Source organism: Aplysia californica, unplaced genomic scaffold, assembly GCF_000002075.1.
Source record: "Aplysia californica isolate F4 #8 unplaced genomic scaffold, AplCal3.0 scaffold00321, whole genome shotgun sequence".
In the NCBI taxonomy this organism is placed as follows: domain Eukaryota; kingdom Metazoa; phylum Mollusca; class Gastropoda; order Aplysiida; family Aplysiidae; genus Aplysia; species Aplysia californica.
In genome coordinates, this window is record NW_004797591.1 from 198,501 (window position 1) to 216,000 (window position 17,500).

The 17,500-nt window shown below is 38.9% G+C and overlaps 1 protein-coding gene across 2 annotated transcripts in view; it reads left to right on the forward strand.

Annotated features, from left to right (window-relative positions):
• The first annotated feature begins 2,847 nt into the window (after nucleotides 1-2,847).
• LOC101850489 (ciliogenesis and planar polarity effector 2) overlaps nucleotides 2,848-17,500 on the forward strand; it is a 15,299-nt gene continuing 646 nt past the window's right edge. Inside the window, exons 1-5 of one of the 2 annotated variants that reach the window (XM_035970792.1) lie at nucleotides 2,848-3,222; nucleotides 14,065-14,183; nucleotides 15,037-15,189; nucleotides 16,317-16,441; nucleotides 17,153-17,308. In XM_035970792.1, coding sequence (XP_035826685.1) covers nucleotides 14,093-14,183; nucleotides 15,037-15,189; nucleotides 16,317-16,441; nucleotides 17,153-17,299 — 516 coding nt within the window. In that variant the 5' untranslated portion in view covers nucleotides 2,848-3,222; nucleotides 14,065-14,092 and the 3' untranslated portion in view covers nucleotides 17,300-17,308. The remainder of the gene's footprint in view (nucleotides 3,223-14,064; nucleotides 14,184-15,036; nucleotides 15,190-16,316; nucleotides 16,442-17,152; nucleotides 17,309-17,500) is intronic. The other variant, XM_005102321.3, reaches the window with a different exon arrangement.

Sequence of the window (17,500 nt, forward strand, 5' to 3'; positions counted from 1 at the left end):
TCTTCTTCTTCTTCTTCTTCTTCTTCTTCTTCTTCTTCTTCTTCTTTTTCTTCTTCTTCTTCTTTTTCTTCTTCTTCTTCTTCATAATGTACGCTATTAGCTAACTGAATTAATATTAAGAATGGGTCTGGGATACATAGGAGGAGGTAGGAAAGTTTTTTTTTCGTGTTTAGTCCCTGAGAATGGTCACATTGCGTCACTAATCAATGCACACTGCGGAAAACGTCATGCAAAAAAAGCATGTTATTTCTTGCTCAGTTGGAGACCATAATCAAATTTAATCATTATTTGAAGAGGCCCGTTATTTTCTCATAGAATACCCATTCTTCCCTTCTTTCTCTTTCAATATTAATTCACCCATCCATTCACATTTGTTTACTTTTTACTGGCTGAAAACAGACCTGCTCAGACCTGTTTTCCACGTGGAATAAGAAAAGAAAAACATTCTTTCTCTCCTCCTTCTGTTCCCTTTTCATCTCTAAGATAGTGCTGCTGTTGTTGCTCCCACTGCTGCGTCGGGTGCTTTTCCGATTTGGCAATGGCGTGCATAATAGCCGAAAATGTGAAAACATAAAAAAGATAACGTTAGATAAGATTGATCGGCCGTGTTGATCTACGTGTGTTTTTGGATTGTTTCTCAAACATAACAAATAGTAGGCCTTACGGAGAACTAGTTATTGACGAGTTGCGCGAATCAATTTACCTGTTATCTAATCATTTGTTTTGCTTTTGTTTTCTTTTTTCTCCCTTTCTTCCTCGTTCCCTCTTTCTGGTCTGTACTGGGAATAGGCCTAGTCGTGGTCCCGATGATGACTAGTGCACGGCGTATTATTATAGCTGTTTGGAACTGCGGATCACCTCCATCGGACAGCCAGCTCATTTCATTCCCGAAGCTGGTGTAACACTCAGCAATCGACAGAAAGACGGGACGAAAGAAGAAACTAAAGCTACATTTATATATATTATTATCATTATTGAAAATGAAACAAGGAAAAGCCACAGGGCCAGATAATATTCCAGTTGAAGTGATGGTCGCGCATGAAGAACTAGGCACTGAAATAGCAACAAAGGTCCTAAATGCTATTTATGACAACGGTGAGATCCCAGAAGATATGATGAAGTCAGTTTTTATAGCTTTACCTTAAACACCATGTGCCACTGAGTGTGATATGCATAGATCAATTAGCCGTATGAGTCATTTAAAAAAAATATTGCTGCACTTAATAATGGGAAAATTGAGAAAAAGTGTAAGACCAGAGATATCTAAAACGCAATTCGCTTTGTTCCTGACAGAAATGCTATATTCACCGTAACAATGTTAATGGAAAGATGTATTGAAGCACAGAAAGATCTGTATTTATGCTTCATATATTATTCAAATGCGTTCGATAAAGTTAGACATGACGAGCTATTTAAGATACTAGAAAAGCTAGACATAGATGGAAAAGATTTAAGTATTATCAGAAATTTGTACTGGGACCAAAATGCTGCTGTACGAATTAATGGAGGATACAGTGAATATAAGCAGATTAGGTGAGGAGTGAGGCAAGGATGTATTATGTCACCAGACCTCTTTAACATGTACAATGGAACAATCCTTAGAAACATAGAAAAATGTCCTGGCCTCAAAGTAAATGGAGAAAATATTTATAACATCGGGTATGCAGATGACAAAGTTTTAATATCAGGCTTCGAAAAGGACCTTCAATTGCTTCTAGATACTGTTGTAAAAGAAAGTGAACGTAAAGGATTATTGTTGAATGTAAAGAAAACAGAATGCATGGTAATATATATTTAAAAAGCAGCAAATCCTAGTTGTAATCTCATTAGCAAAGGTGAAAAGATCAAACAAGTCCAACAATTTAAATATCTAGGATATATGATAACATCTGATGCCAAATCTTCCACAGAAATAAAAAGGAGAACTGCAATGGCTAAGGCTAGTTTCAATAAAATGAGCCCAATCATGAGAACTAGAAACATCTCAATGAACACCAAAATGAAAGTCCTGAAATGCTATGTTTGGTCAACCCTTCTATATGGCTATGAATGCTGGACAATCACTATAAAGACAGTGAAAATAAAATAGAAGCAACAGAAATGTGGTTTCTTAGGAGACTGCTAAGGGTATCGTGGAAGGAAAAGAAATCAAATGAGGTAGTGCTCGACGAAGCCCACGTGGGACGCTCAATGTTAAAAACAATCAGGAAACGACAAATGCAGTTTTCGGGACACCTGAATAGACATAAGGGTCTTGAACATCAAGCTCTCACTGGCAAAATTGAGGGCAAGCGAGGCAGGGGCAGGCCCAGAACAACATACTTAGGGAACCTAAACAAATGGGTAACAGGGAAAGATCAGGGAAACGTAGCTTTTTTAGAGCATCCGAGCAAAGGAATGAATGGAAAACCATGATCGCTTATGTCTGTCGCAGATCTGGCACTGGATGATGATGATGATGATGATGATGATGATGATGATGATGATGATGATGATGATGGTTAGGCTCTCGGACTCGCAACCGTAAGGTCGTGGGTTCGAATCCTGTCAGGGACCCGACGTTGTGTCCTTGGGAAAGGCACTTTACACGAATTTCCCTCACTTCACCCAGGTGGGAATGGGTACCCGGCTATAGACAGCGAAAGATCTTGTCAGTTTGTTAGTGTTTGAGCGCTTAATCGGCTGCTTGCACTGTATGCTTCCCGGGAAGCTGAGAATGTTTCGGAGTGTTCTATGGTCTGCTGGGGTAATAATATAGTGTAAAGCGCATAGAGCCTGCTGTTGAGCGGGGATATGCGCTATAAAAATGCTATCTATTATTATTATTATTCAAAGAGTGATTACATCTGGCAATTTCACAAATATGATAAATCATGTTCTATCACCATATAGGCCCCAATCGAGGGGGTAAAAGATAGTTTAGCGCCTCGGCCCCAATGGATGAAATAATAATATTATTTTTTTTCTTTAACATGCACAGGAGAAAACTCTACGCCCGAAATCTACGGAATATTTCAAGGGTAACGTCCCGTACTTTCTTCCCGCGAGAGTTACCTATCCTGGTATGTTGACAAACAAACAACAGAGGAACAGAATGGAAATGCAAAGTCTGTATTCACTCCGGGAAACGAATCCGCTTGAACCGTAACTTCTAGCCAAAGCTATTTTTGGGAAGAAAGAAAAAATGTGGCTTGATTGATTGAACACGTCGGTCCTTTTCTGGTAACTAGATTTCTAGATCTAATCTAGTGATTATTACTTTAACTTTAAGTATCAAGTGAAGGAGTCTAAGATGCCCTGGTCACACCGATAAATCGTATCATATTTTTCATAGGAACCATCTGTTTCTGTTACAGTTACACACATTCCCATTATCGTCCAATTCTCTTGCGATTGGTCATATAATAGGCCTACAGTCAAACCTGTGTAAGACGGCCAGCCATTGTCAAGGAGAAAAGTGGCCGTATAAGACAGGTGGCCGTCTTAGGCAGGACTGATCAAGAGGAAGAAAACAAACCATTCCCATCTAAGGCCTCAATCGAAAGTACCCCATTGTTGTCTTTGTTGCTGTTTTTGGTTTATTTGCATTTTGTTTGTAAATTTTATTTTGAGGTTGATTTTGCACAAATGTGACAATAAAAAGAAATGTATCAGACAAGGAACACCGAGTGCCATGTTAAAACAAACACATGGGTCGCCACCACTCGGAGAACGAGGGACGCTTCTGTAACAAGTTCATGTTGACGTCCTTTGTTACTTTGACTTTGTTACAGACTGGGTAAACAGTGACCACTCATCTCACTTACGATTTGTGTATGAGATCTGGGCGGGGCTTATGGGTTATGAGAGATCACACGCTTACCTCACCAGCAGCTGAAAATTGGTAGCTATTGGTAAACAGTGGGAGGAGCTTACTCGACATGATCGGTTGGAGGGACTACCTAACAACAACGACAGGTGATTGAATTGACGGCACGCCCACAATGCCAGGGGCCAATGCACAATTTATGACAAAACGTAATGGAGTCACTAAGGTGGCCGTCTAAGACAGGTGCTATTGCTTAGTGTGATAGGGGTTGTGTGTTAAAATATGGTGGCCGCGTTGGACAGAGGTGCCCGTTTTACACAGTTAAATTATATAGAAAAAAGGCAAGGGGGGAAAAAGAAAGTGGCCGTTTGTACTGGTGGCCGTTTGTACTGGTGGCCGTCAGCGCAGGTTTGACTATATTATGACCTTATGCAGTTGCGAGCGCTGTAAATCCTCACTAAAACTTAAAGACTTTCCATTCTTGTGTCAGCTGTGTAGATCTATAGTATAAAGTAGTAGATCTATAGTATAGGTATAGGCCTATTTCTAGTCCATTCCAATTCCAGTCTCTTTCTACAACAGTGATTTGCTTGCACTCTTTTTGTAGATTAAATGTGTAGATTTTTTATGGGCCGGCTCTAGACTCTAATTTCTCTGAACGTTCGAGAAAATTTAAACTTGAACTTTATTTACCATTTCGGCTGGATTGTACTTTACCGGACCACCCGTCTCGGCCCGTGATTACTACGCATGCCTAGCCTAACTACGCACTCATAGTACTCTACGTGTGGACAAAAGGCAAAAGGTAGTTCCGCGGGCGACTTCGCGCAGGCACAGTGCAAGTCAACGGCGACTGGTGAGGCGAGGTGAGCGAGAGGTGGTGGTTGAGAGTGGGCAGGGGAATTAACTTTGATCGACCACCGTGTATCATACCAACAGGAGGGAGGGAGGGGGGTTGAGGGGGGGCTTGCCCCCCTGGAAATATTAAAGAAAACACACAAATGCGAAACAATAACATGAGCGGAAAGTCGTGTTTACCCATCAATGTAACAACTGTGGGGGGAGGGGGGGTTTCAGGGGGGCTAGCCCCTCTGACAACAATAATTTAAAGACACACACACACACACACATATAAACAATAACATGAGTGGACAACGAGGTAGATACTCGCCAAGTCGCGAGCAGGGCTGAGGGGGTTGCAATTATGCAAATGAGCTCTTGTGCGCGGATCTCTAGCCCTCCATTGTACTTTGCCGGACCAGGAGTAGGCCAAGCCAGCAGAGTCGCGAGCAAATCAGAATAGTGAACCACGTGATTAGATTGACCAATTAGCCTCAAAGTGTCAGGGTCGTGGGTCAAAGGGTACGGTGATGACTGAAAAACCCGGTAAGAGACGTCAGTCGATTGTTGACGGTCGAAGGTTGTGGACGTAGAAAACTGAGCAGGAGAGTGAGTAGGGGAGCTCAGAAACGAAGAATAGCGGGCCACTAGGCACCAGGGGCACCATAGCGAAAGTAGCTCCGACCTGTGGTCCGGTAAAGTACAATCTTACCTTTATTTCTCCGAACGGTTTCCGTTCTCGAGATTTGTTGACAATAAGCGAATGGAGTGGCCCATGTGTGTGAGTGTGCATGTGTGTGTGTGTGTCAGTGTGTGTGTGTAAGGTGTGAACATGGGGGGGGGGAGGTGGAGGGATTTTTTACATGAAGGATTTTAGTTTTTGCTGGGTGACTAAGTGCAAAATAGGTTACTGTCGAGGTCGAGCTGTCTTGTTTTCTCACTGTACCTTTTGAAGGTATTTTCGAATGAAGTATAGTCAGGGTACGCTGTCCCAACCAACTGAAGTATCTGAACAGACATTTAAAAATCTCTAGATCTAGGGAATTTGATGCAAAAAATGCTTCCTCCCAGTCCTCGCAGAATGGCAGAAGGAAAGGATGATGCCTAAATGTGGCAGATAACCAAAAAATCTGGAGATCAGAAACCGTTTGGAGAAATAGAGTTAAACTTTTTTTTCCCGAGCGTTCGGAGAAATAGTCACTTCGTTTTTTTATGCCGCCATCAACACAACTTAGATCATTCAGAGATCATGGGTTTCCAACTCTGTCAGGCCAACCTGGGCTCAGAAGAATTTGAATCTGGATACAACATCCCAGTAGAAAAACGGAGATACTTGATAAAAATGTCTCCCCACGTGGGAATCAGACTCGGCTCTCCTTCATTCAACAGCGTAACTCCTAATCATCGTTACAATACAACACAGATGCAGGTGCTTACTCTCTGTGTGCTGTTACTGAACAAAAGAAAGAGGCTAAACCTGGACATTTGTAAGCTCTTCATTCACCCTCTCTCTTCATAATTTATGTTACGTGTTGTTGTAGGTCTAGTGTTTGAAATTTTCCACAGGCACTTGTGGGTCTGTACGGGGGCTGTCCCACGGAAAACCGTAAAAGGTCCGTAAAAGCAAAAATCTTTGTCCTATTATAATAAAACTGTAACACATCATACCTCAACATGTGCTTTATTTCTCAATGTAATCACCATCCCGCTGGACACATTTTCCCATCGCTGGATCTGGGAGAAGATACCCTCCCTGAAGAATCTTTCGTCAAGGGATTTCAACCAATCGTTCACAGCTTCCACGAAGTCTTCGTCGTCGGTGAATCGCTGTCCAGAAATATGGCGTTTCATTGGTTCAAAAAAGGGATAATCTGACAGGGCCAAGTCAGGACTGTGAGGGGGGTGTAGTAGAACTTCCTAGCCGAACCTTTGGAACCAGTCTTTCGTGACGTTTGCGGTGTGTGGCGTTGTGTTGCCATGCTGCAAAATGACCCCGCTGGTCTTTTTCGGCCCCAACCCATCAAGTATCAAGCAGAGACCTTTCAATAGTGCAGCTCATCAAACTCTATCCTATAGACAGTCGACTTTGAAATGTTTAGCGACTCGCAAATTTTGCTAATTTTTAGGCGCCTGTCTGTTTGAATAAGTTCGTTAACGCGACTCTTGTTGTCGTCAGTCTTGGCAGAACGACAAGATCCTGGGTAAACTTTGTCATTGACATCAGAGTGCCCGGCTTTGAACTTACTACATCACTCAATCTGTGACTTTGCCATTACTTTCTCCCCATAAACTGACTTTATTTCAGTGTGTATTTCAAAAGTTTGAGACCTTTTGCGGTCAGAAACCGAATGACAGAAGACCTCACTTCTCCCTTTGACCAATTTTCCAAGGGGGTAGCCATCTTTTGAGAACTGCTGTGCTCGTTTGGTTTGTGCGATGCTCATGGTGCTCAATCGGGAAATTTCTAAATGATTGTTTTACAAGTGTGCGTTTACAGAATGTGAAAATATTGAATAGTTTTCAAATTACAGCCAAATTCCGGTTTTCCGTGGGACAGCCCTCGTACATCTCAATAAAAATCAGAACAGTTAATTTTTCTTTAGACCAGTGTTTGTCAACCTTTCTCTTACCAGGGTGACATTTAAACAGCCTAAAATTTTCTTTCCACCACCCAACATGTACAGTAGGTAGCCTCTGTCTATGATGCCATGGCTTATGATCATGGTTTGCTTTAAAATTCTGCTGTTTTAAGAAAACATAACTTTTTTCTACACAGAAGACATCCCTTAAATCCTGCTCTGAAGATATTTGGCTAAGATATAATGGCATTCCAGATCATAATTTACTTAAAAGTAACAAAAACCTGGGCATATGCAACCGATTTAATCAAACAGGGAAAATTTGCGGTCATTGTACTGCCTGTCACTTTACAGATCATCCACTCTCATGAATGCGATCACATCTCAGATGTAAATTTTAATAATAAGTTGTTTGCCCCAGACTGGATCACACTGAGATCAATGCACTTGTTTTCCCCAAAAGTCACAGATGCTGCATTTTGATCCTACTGCTTGAACTTTGTTCACACTGTTGGTGGATAGGGTCTGCAAGGCCACATCAGACAGGAGCACATGGAATTATGAACTCTTTGATGCTTTTGTTTCCCTGACCTTGGTACTTGTCTTTCAGCTTTACACCTGAATTTAGGAAACATACTCGGAGACTGTCGGATTGTCTCTGTGTTATGTCTTCTATAGGGTCATTTGTTGGCCATGAGCCTACCTTTTGTTCTTTGAATTTCAGTTGATGTGATCACTACAGAATAATGTGTTACGACATGGGCAGAGAACTTGGTCAGTGAAGGAAAGTCGTAAATTATGGACAGGTTAATGGGAGGAGCAATGGGATTGACCTGGATCATAAGGCTCACAATTGGATAAGTAAAAAGGGCATGCCTCATCAACTTGAGAAGAGTTCCATGTGAATTGTCATTCTCTTTGCTCGCCATAAAGTAGTCACTTCATTTCAAAGTATGGGGAGATCATTTTACCAACTGGGGTTTTGACCATGAGTCACTGTGGATTCTTCTCCCAGATGATTTGGGTAAGATCTCCTTTGCCTAATGCAAGATCCTGCGTTTTCCTTTCTCCCAAGCACTGGGATCTTAAGTGGATATTACTGTATAGTTACAAGCAGGCCATAAAATAATGCTTGTCACTACCACCCACCAGAATTACCAAATTGCACACCAATGAACGATATCACCCAGGTTGGCAAGCACTGCTATAGACCAAGTTGCCATACTGTACAAGGCACAGGCAGTGTGTAGGAGCTTTGATAACAAATGCATGACTCACTTGGTGACCTTGATATGTATAACTTCAAGATCACCATCAACAATCAATTAACTAACACAGTTATTTGCTTAAGTTTAATCTTTCCCATCAATTCAGTTAATACAATTATTATTTGCTTAGGTTTAATCTTTCATGTATCAATTCAGGTTCCATTGGAGCTACTTGTGTATTTTGTTAAGCTGATTCAACATTTATTTTTGAAATTTTGCACTCAAAGTTTAATCTCAAGCAGTTGCAAATTTCAAATGGATTCTTTGTCCTGACTCACCTCTCCCAAATCAAACAAAGGTGACACGAAAAATATCAAACAAATCTAAGGTATCAAATGGGTGATGTGCATTGGGTATTGGTGACTGATTCCTGCTGCCACTTGACTTAAAGCAACTTCAATGTGAAATGCAACTGTCTAAAGAGTTAGTTTATCTTACTGCTCTGATGAGAAGCACTGAAGCCTTTTATTTTAACTAAGGCCTCTGAGCAGACCAAATTTAGAAAGAGTTTTAGATATTGATCAAAACAATGATTGTACCAAGTTTCCTTTTTTTAAAAAGTGAAATGCAAAATTCTCATGGTTTTTGGGCTTTGTATTTGTATCCGTTTCCTTCAGTATTATTTTGAACTAATCAGAGACACAGTTACTTCTTTCAAAGCCCAAACATGCGAAGAATATTGTCCTCACATTTGTTTTTTAAAGCACTCCCTTTCTTACTGCATATACCTTAATGATGCAACATATATACTGATGTGCATGCATCTGTTTATACAGGTCCCTTTGTAAGTTAATACACATGTACTTTTATTTTTCACATATATTTATAATTGAAAAGGAGAAAGAGTAGAAGAAGGGGGTTTAAATGGGGAGACAAAGAGTGTTGGAAGAAAACCAAATGTATATGTTTCATTTTATATATGTAAGATAATGATAGATTTGTGCAATGTTTGATTGTCTTGTTTCATGTTCTTATAGTTCTTCCCACATGCAAGCATCATTACATGACCTTTTATTTTCTCATTAAAGTAAGTGGCTCACAATAGGCTACTTTGTGTACATCTATGATCCCCCTTCAAAGGAAAGTCAACACTCTAATGATTTCAATTTCAAATGAGAGCAGTTGGGAAATTTATGTTCACAAGCAGCAAGACTATATTCAGTATCAAAATGAACGTATTGATGAAAGCGTATGTGAAGGGTGTGAAGTTTCCAATGAAAATTGGTCAAGAATTCTGCTGTTCAGAGGCATAGCAACATATGTGACAAAACAGGGTTTTTATGTTTGATTGATTTGTTTTACTGGTTTTGCCCATGTCCCTCTTGTGTCAAAGGCGATGTGTTTACAAAAAAAAAGTTTTCAAAATGGTAAAGTTACATGAACATGAATGACTGATCTCAATGCTATTGTTGATGATTGAGTAATGTATTATTTACATTTCGCCACAACTGTGTTTAAAAGCTTTTTAGAATTTAGACAGGCTAAGCATTAAAAGTTTTAAGACATTTTTTTTTTCAATATTCATGAAATGTACAGATACATTGCTTTGTCTTTGGACGACAGAGTACATTCTTTAACTAGCATTGGCAACACATGTATTTTCTGACATTTGAGTAAGTGATGTATTGATTAGATCGTATGTAATAAATAACTTGGACTGAAGGTCAAATTGTCTGTAGCCACTTATGCTACATGAACAGTTGGTAGGGTACATGTCTTCATGCCTTTAGTTCTGATTTTCATTTCACTTTAGTATGGCTTTTGTGGGTTCTTGGAGGGTGCCTCTAGTAAGTCTTTATCTCTTTTGTTTCCAACTCTTGTTTCTGTCTATAATGCTTTTGCCCTGCTCTTATTGGCCATAATGTTGATAAACTCTTCTCTTTGCGTAATAAAAATGAAACTAAAGCTGAGATTTTTTAGCTTTTGAGTTTTTTGGGTCTTGAATTTCATTGTGTTTGTGAAAGGTAACAGGAGCATTTCTTTGAGGGGAGTACCAACTAGTGTTTGTGATTAACAAAGCAAGTTCTTTTCTGATGATTAAGCTCTAGGTACGATATAAAGAATTAATAATAAAAAGTGGTTATAAATGTTTCTTTGTCATTTGATTTATTTCTGTGTTGTGTGTTAGTTATTTTTGGATTTTACTTTTTTCTGTTTTGTTGAGATTATTTCTTTTTACATTTCCTTTGCTTTCATGTTCTCTCATCTGTTGTGAAAAAAATTAACACGAACGTGTTGTGAGACATCTAAATAAAATTCTAAGGATTTAGTGATTTAGTTTTTGCAAATTGCCAGTTTATAAAAAAAAATTATATTCTGTTTAACTCATACTTATAGCATTTTGAACTGAAATACTAGGGGGACAAGATCCTTGGTAATTTGTATTAATCTGTATTGCACTTATTTGATCTTTCTGTAGGCATGAAAGCTTTTTTTGTCACTGTTTTCAGTTCTTTAAGTGGCTTAACAACGTTTTGTCATGTGAATTATCACTATTACTCTTACCTAACGAACTTCCAAATCTTTGTCTTTACAATTTTCATCCCTGGGCTATATGGCCTATGGTACATGTAACTGAACATTTTCTTTTTTTTTCCCATTTGTGCATTTCTCCTTTGTGTGGGAAGATAGGAACTTTGGTAGTTTGATAAGTTTTGGACCTCTCTAGTTTAATAATTGTAATGACTGCAATAACCTGTTCAGAGAGTCATATATGTCCTGTAACATATTGATCACTGAGTTGGTTTTAAAGGAAAGAGGAAAACTTTGACATGTATACTGTTTTAATTAATATTTCAGATTTTGAATGAAGAAAGCTAATGAGTTTATCACTCCCTTTGGCATGGTAAAATTGTTCATTGTTCATTGTTTCAGGAAGCAACATCCCTGCACTCCGGACAATCCATTGATGCTCCGTTGCTCTCTCCAAAATGTTGCCGAGGGTCCTTCTACTGATTGTGCCAGTGCACAATTGGTAAAACCAATTCATAAGTTTGACTGTATTTCTACCATTACATCATTATGACTTTCAAAGTCTTTTCAAGCTCAAATGTGGGATACAAGCATCCTACTTCCTATGCACTCCCTGCTATAGTGTTTGAGACATTGATGAGAGGGAAGAAAAGTGACATGGTCAGATAGTTATAGTATAGACATTTCAAAGTGATGAAGAGAGAGTAAAAGAGAGAGAGAGATAATTTTTCACTTTCAAGTTTTGATGAAGACTACAGAAATAATGTTATTTAGGTAAAGCAGTTTGATTAAAAAATTGTATGGCCTCTTCTCTATGGTTAAAGGCGTGCGAGAAAAAAATGGTGAAACAGAAGAAATCGAAAAACAGCAAAAGCTAAGAGATATTTTCACATCATGTTCTTAAAAACAAATCTATTTCATTCTCTTACCAGAGTGCACACAAAATCCCATCTGTGAATACTGTTCTTCTTTCATGAAATCCTGGTTTTCCACTTTTATTATTAATTTGTCACTGTTGCATCATCACTTTGTACTAAAGATTTATACAGACCTTACTGAGTATTTATTCAATGAATACTCGCTCTTTAAAAGTTTCTGTCTTCTGTATAAATAACGTGTATATTTTCATTTGTAAATCTGATAAATTCAGGAGCAAACTTCTCTGGATGTTGATTTCACCAGCCTCTTTAGCTTTTATATAAGAGCTGAGAGTGAGTTGGCTGCTGGCCGTCCCATAATCAATAGGATTTGGAGAGCAATAAATGGGCATGATATTTCAAAAGAGCGTGGTAGGGGAGATAAGCTTCACCACCTGTGGCACTTCAATCTAGAGAAAATTTATTGACCTGCAAGAGGGTCAGAGTTGCGTGTGCTTTTTGCTGAGCAAATTTGTCTAACTGAAGGCTGGCAAACTGAAGAGTGTGCTTCTGTGTAGCATGCTCCACAAGTACTTTATGTCCATGCTATCAGTTGTATTTGTGCTTGTCATTTGAACGATGTTATTCTTTATCCTTGTCAATAGTCACTGTTTTTTTAATATGAATTACATGTATTGGAACAAAATGTGATGTTTTCTGGTAAATGCTGTGTCTGTTGCATTTGATACTTCCTTGGTTGGAGAATAGGCATCATTGCCGGAGGCACAATGCCATAGCTGCTCCTCCCTCCTCTCCAGGATCCATGAAAGGGTCTGACTGCTGATCGTGCCAGTTACCAGCTGATTGGATATTCTTCTGGCTTTTCCACGCAGGTTGCTGTCTCTCCCTGACCCTCTGGATTCATGTCATATACTATACTTTGTTCTCAACATTTTCTGCAGGGCATTCCTTTCTCACATATATTGCGCATTTGTTATCATATATGAATGTGCTAAGGGGGCTGGAGGTTTTTATCAACTGTTTATTTTGACTAACAATTGAAACAGTAGTAATGGATCTTCCCAATTTGTCTGGCAATGCTTTTTTTTTTTTTAAAGTTTGTATTGTGCTTTTTTTGGCATAAGTTTATATTCCTAACACAAGCTTTTTGTTGTTTGCTTGGTTATTTTCTGTGCAGTATTCACAGCAATGAAATGTGTTGAAAAAATCCCAACAGTTTTGCTCCTTAAGTTTGCTTTTTTTATGTGAATATCAGTGTCACATGGAAGTGTCTACGTTCCCTAACATTAGAGAATGTATACAAACTGTTTACGTTCTCTAACGTTCAGTGCTTCCAATTTTCCACCATTTTTAAAAAAGTTTCCTCCAGACCTCATTTGCCGATCCGATCCCCCCGCCTCCTTGATATCCCTCCCCCATCCCCGTGTTTCCGACTTTCTCACTTTCTTTGTTGTAGAAGTAGAAAACTAGATGTCTACTTCTTGATCTATGTTGTTGCCTTTTCTGAAACAATGCTGTATAAATTAAGCTTAATACATCTGACCGTTGGATGTTCTGATAATCGAATGGTCAGTGTGTCTGCGCTTGAAGTGTTACAATTACTTTATGAGTGTGGGTTTGAATTCCGGTCCCGGGAGTTTTTTTTTTTATTAGTTTGTTTTTTTAATTAGTTTTTTTTGTGGTGTTTTTTCTTCTTCTCCTCCTCCCGACTGCCCAACAATTTTCCCCATAATTATAATTTGTTGCTTTATAATTTCTTATGTAGTGGTGAAGCATGCACATTCTGGTTTTGTCCCCAAGAGGAGCTTTTATCTACTAAGTATAAGCCTACTTTTCCTTTTACCAATTTATGCATGGTTAAAGTACATTTTCAACAGTGGTTTTCCTTGGTCTGTGAGTCTAATTTTTAAAATTTATTTTAGAATCAGAGAGGCCAAATCTTAGCTCTTCAATTGAAAATTTTCTTTATCCAGGGCCCTCTTGCGCCCCTAGACCCCTACCAATTATTATTCGTCCTGGTTGGGGGTCCGGGGGCAAATTGTTGGTCAGTAAGGAGAAGGAGAGGAAAAAAAAACAACCAAAGTTTCCGGGACCGGGATTCGATGCCACGCTTGGAAGCACTGAGCATTAGAAAATGTAGACAGCTTGTATACATCCTCTAACGTTAGAGAACGTAGACTCTACCGTGTCCCATTCATTTCCATTTTTCTGATGAGCAGATTTGACTGGTTTGAGAACTCTTTGAACATGCTAGTTCATGACTGGTTACAGACCTCTGAGGGAGCAGAGATATTGCGATCTATTTCATCAGCTGATGGAAGTCGCCTCCGATCATATGGTAATTATATCATTATGTCAAGCCGATTTGTTGTAGATTGTCCTGTTATTGTGTAATTATACCACTATTGAATATTGTGTATCCACACTTGTAGCTTAGTTGATTTGGAAGAATACTGTATGAAACAATGACTGTAAATTTATTCACCTTATCAACTCCTGTATGTTAATTATAAAGGCTTTTTACTTTCAGCTTATTTGTTTGTGAGATTAACAAAGTGATTATGAGTATCAGTAGTAGTTTTTAAGAGTCATAGAACTTGTGACAGATTCCTTTTATTGTGTTGCAATTGATAAAAGAAATGAGGCTAATCGTTTTTCCTGCCATTACTTTTGAAGCACTGAGTCAGATTTTGATATATAAGCAGCTTATATGTCTCTCAGTTATTGTTGTGTTTCATTACAGACTGTATTAACGTAAAAAGAAGCTATTCCAGTTATTTCCAAAGGAATTATGTTATGATATAATACCAATCTATCAAAAGGCTTGATAGCCATGAATCTCCTAGAAGTATTCATTAACCCTATCTGTACGTTGTGTTTTACTATCATATCCATACGATGTGGGAAACTCTGTGCCCCGATTTTCCAAAGTGGAAAGTTACTCATTAATCCGATCCGTACTCTTTGCATAGTAGTTTGTCCAAATAATTTGTTGAGTACTGAGAGTTTCAAAGAGATCTTCGCACTAGAAGTATTCTAAAATGTGAAGAATACAACCCCTGGAGTACAAAATGACCCCTGGCGTACGGATAGGGTTAAGTGCGGCATTATTTGGACAAAAAAAAATTTAACATTTGAATTGTAATAAGGCATGACCAAGGTTTTACTGTATCAGAGTTTATCCTGTGCAGGCTTGTTGGAGCGGCCTGTTCTCCCTGCCAGTGCCTCCATGGAAGATGCCCACTACAAGCTGGTGGTGGTGGGCAAGAGTGGGGTGGGCAAAACTAGCACCATTGTCCATCTGTCCGGTCATGGATTGACATCTGTCCACTGTGAGACTGCTGGTACGTCCTTGTATGTTTGTATGGGGGGGGGGGGTGCGTGTGGGAGGGGACAGTCTGTGGTAGTACTTGTTTACAGATGTGTATGTTTTTGTGTATTTGTGCATTTGTGTCTTTGTCTGTGTGGGTGGGTGGGTGTGTTTTTATGTGCTTGGGTGTATGCTTGTGTTTGAATATGTTCCTGTTTGTGATTATTTGTGTGTGTGTGTGTGTGTGTATGTGAGAGAGTGTGTGAGAGAGAGAGAGAGAGAGAGAGAGAGAGAGAGTGTGTGTGTGTGAGAGAGAGAGAGAGAGAGAGAGAGAGAGAGAGAAAGAGAGAGAGCTTTGAGGGTGTGTGTGGTTTATGTCTGTCTGTAACTTAGTTTGTTTTTGCACTTTCGCTCCTTGGATGTTTTCATACCACATGTGTTGCCCCTATTTGAATTGATCACAATTTTGTGGTTTGGGTTAGCTTCATGTTATGGTAACATTAGTCATAGTTGTTATATTCTTTCTAGACTTTGTTGTAAGAGTTCGGCTTTTTTGTTGTTGTTGAGATGGGGTGGGGAAAGCTCACTATTGAACTGCTTGATTTAAAGACTGGTCATACAAAACAAATTGTGATATTAACTTTCATTTGAATGGTGGCAGATGTTTCGTGTTGTTTAAAAAGGTGTTCCCATAGGTGGGAAGTAATCAATTTGAAAATTGCCTTTTAGGGGTTATCAGAATACAGATGACAACATTTTAAATATCTTTATGACTCTGTGAAAAAATTTGAGTGAATAGAAAGAGTATCTGCAGTCTGTTATGGGAACATAATTTTGAAAAGTAGGATTGCTGCAGTGTGCAAGATTTGAAATATTTGACAGTGTGCATACATATGCATGCATATAAATGCTTTGGTTTTGTATACTTCACCTTGTCTTAATTAGGTTGGTTTTATGCTGTTGGTACATCTTCATTTGGGGCTTTATTACGACCCCCCCCCCCCATCATCCCAACACACACACACACACACACTTTCTTTCTGTCTTGTTTTTAAGTCCGTACTTTAAAGTACCCAGTAGCGAAAAGACATAATTGATATGATAAAAAGAAAGTCTCATAATACAAGTTATTATTTAGGTTTGACCATCTTAACTCTGCAGGCATCCAGACCACAAAGATGTACTGGCCGGTGAAAATTGCTCATTTGAACAAAAAGGTTTTGATGAACCTGACCTTTTGGGATGCGGGAGAGATCACATTGAAGAAATTTGACCATATTTTGCCTGTAAGTTTTTTTGTTTTTTTTCTTTGTAAATAGAAACATGTTGTTAGTTTGGGTCCATTTGCTGTGGGCTGACTTTTTTACCTGGGCACATTTGAGGAAAATAAAGCAATGTTTATGAATGTTGAATTCTGAATAACAAGAAAAGCCTAAAATTACTGTTGACATGTTATCTATGTAGATACTTTGCATTTTTATTCTGGTCTCATAGTGAGTCATCAGCTTTTTGCAGGATAGGGCACGACGAGAAAACAACAGAAATTTGTGTAGAATCAAGATGGGAAAAATATATCCTTCAGTAGTTATCATCTGCAGAGACTCTTAAAACTTTTTGCTCCTGTAAGTTATACCTAGAAGTATATGATATATATATATATATATATATATATATATATATATATATATATATATAATCGCTGACAGTGTCATTATGGTATAGGAAAAAAAATGAAAGGTTGAATGTGGTCGTTTGTCCAGGCAATTGTCTTGGAAAAGAGACCATTAAGCAGGTTTGACTGTGTATTTTACAAATGAGATTGCATCCTCCTGTGTTGAGCTAAGAGTAGGAAACTCTCTATGGACCTTAGACATGAAAAACGGGGAATTATGCCAGTGCTGATATTTCAGTGGTGTTGATTTTGAGTAGTTGACCTTCTTTTAGTTTGATGGTGTCTCGAAACACAGTGACTTAAGTTATGTTTCTTCTGGTTCCAGGCTTGCAAGTCAGGTGTGGACGCAGTTATCTTTGTATTCTCCTTTGTGGACAAAGGCAGTTGGGAGGAGATCCCGCACCTTATGACCCAGCTGACTGACCCAGATGACCAGCTGGCCAAGATTGTCATAGGAACAAAATATCCTTGATTAGTCGCTGTAAGGTTTTTACTGGATTTTTTGCCTCTTTTTACATTCTTTTTTATAGCTCTCGAAAGGGGCATACTACTATGAACTGCAAATGCATAGATTTGAAAGATTTAGTGATACATGTTATGCTACATGTCTCCAGGCGATCAGAAATACACAATAATTGGAGGGAAGAGGCTGCATGAAGCTGTATGAGCCTTT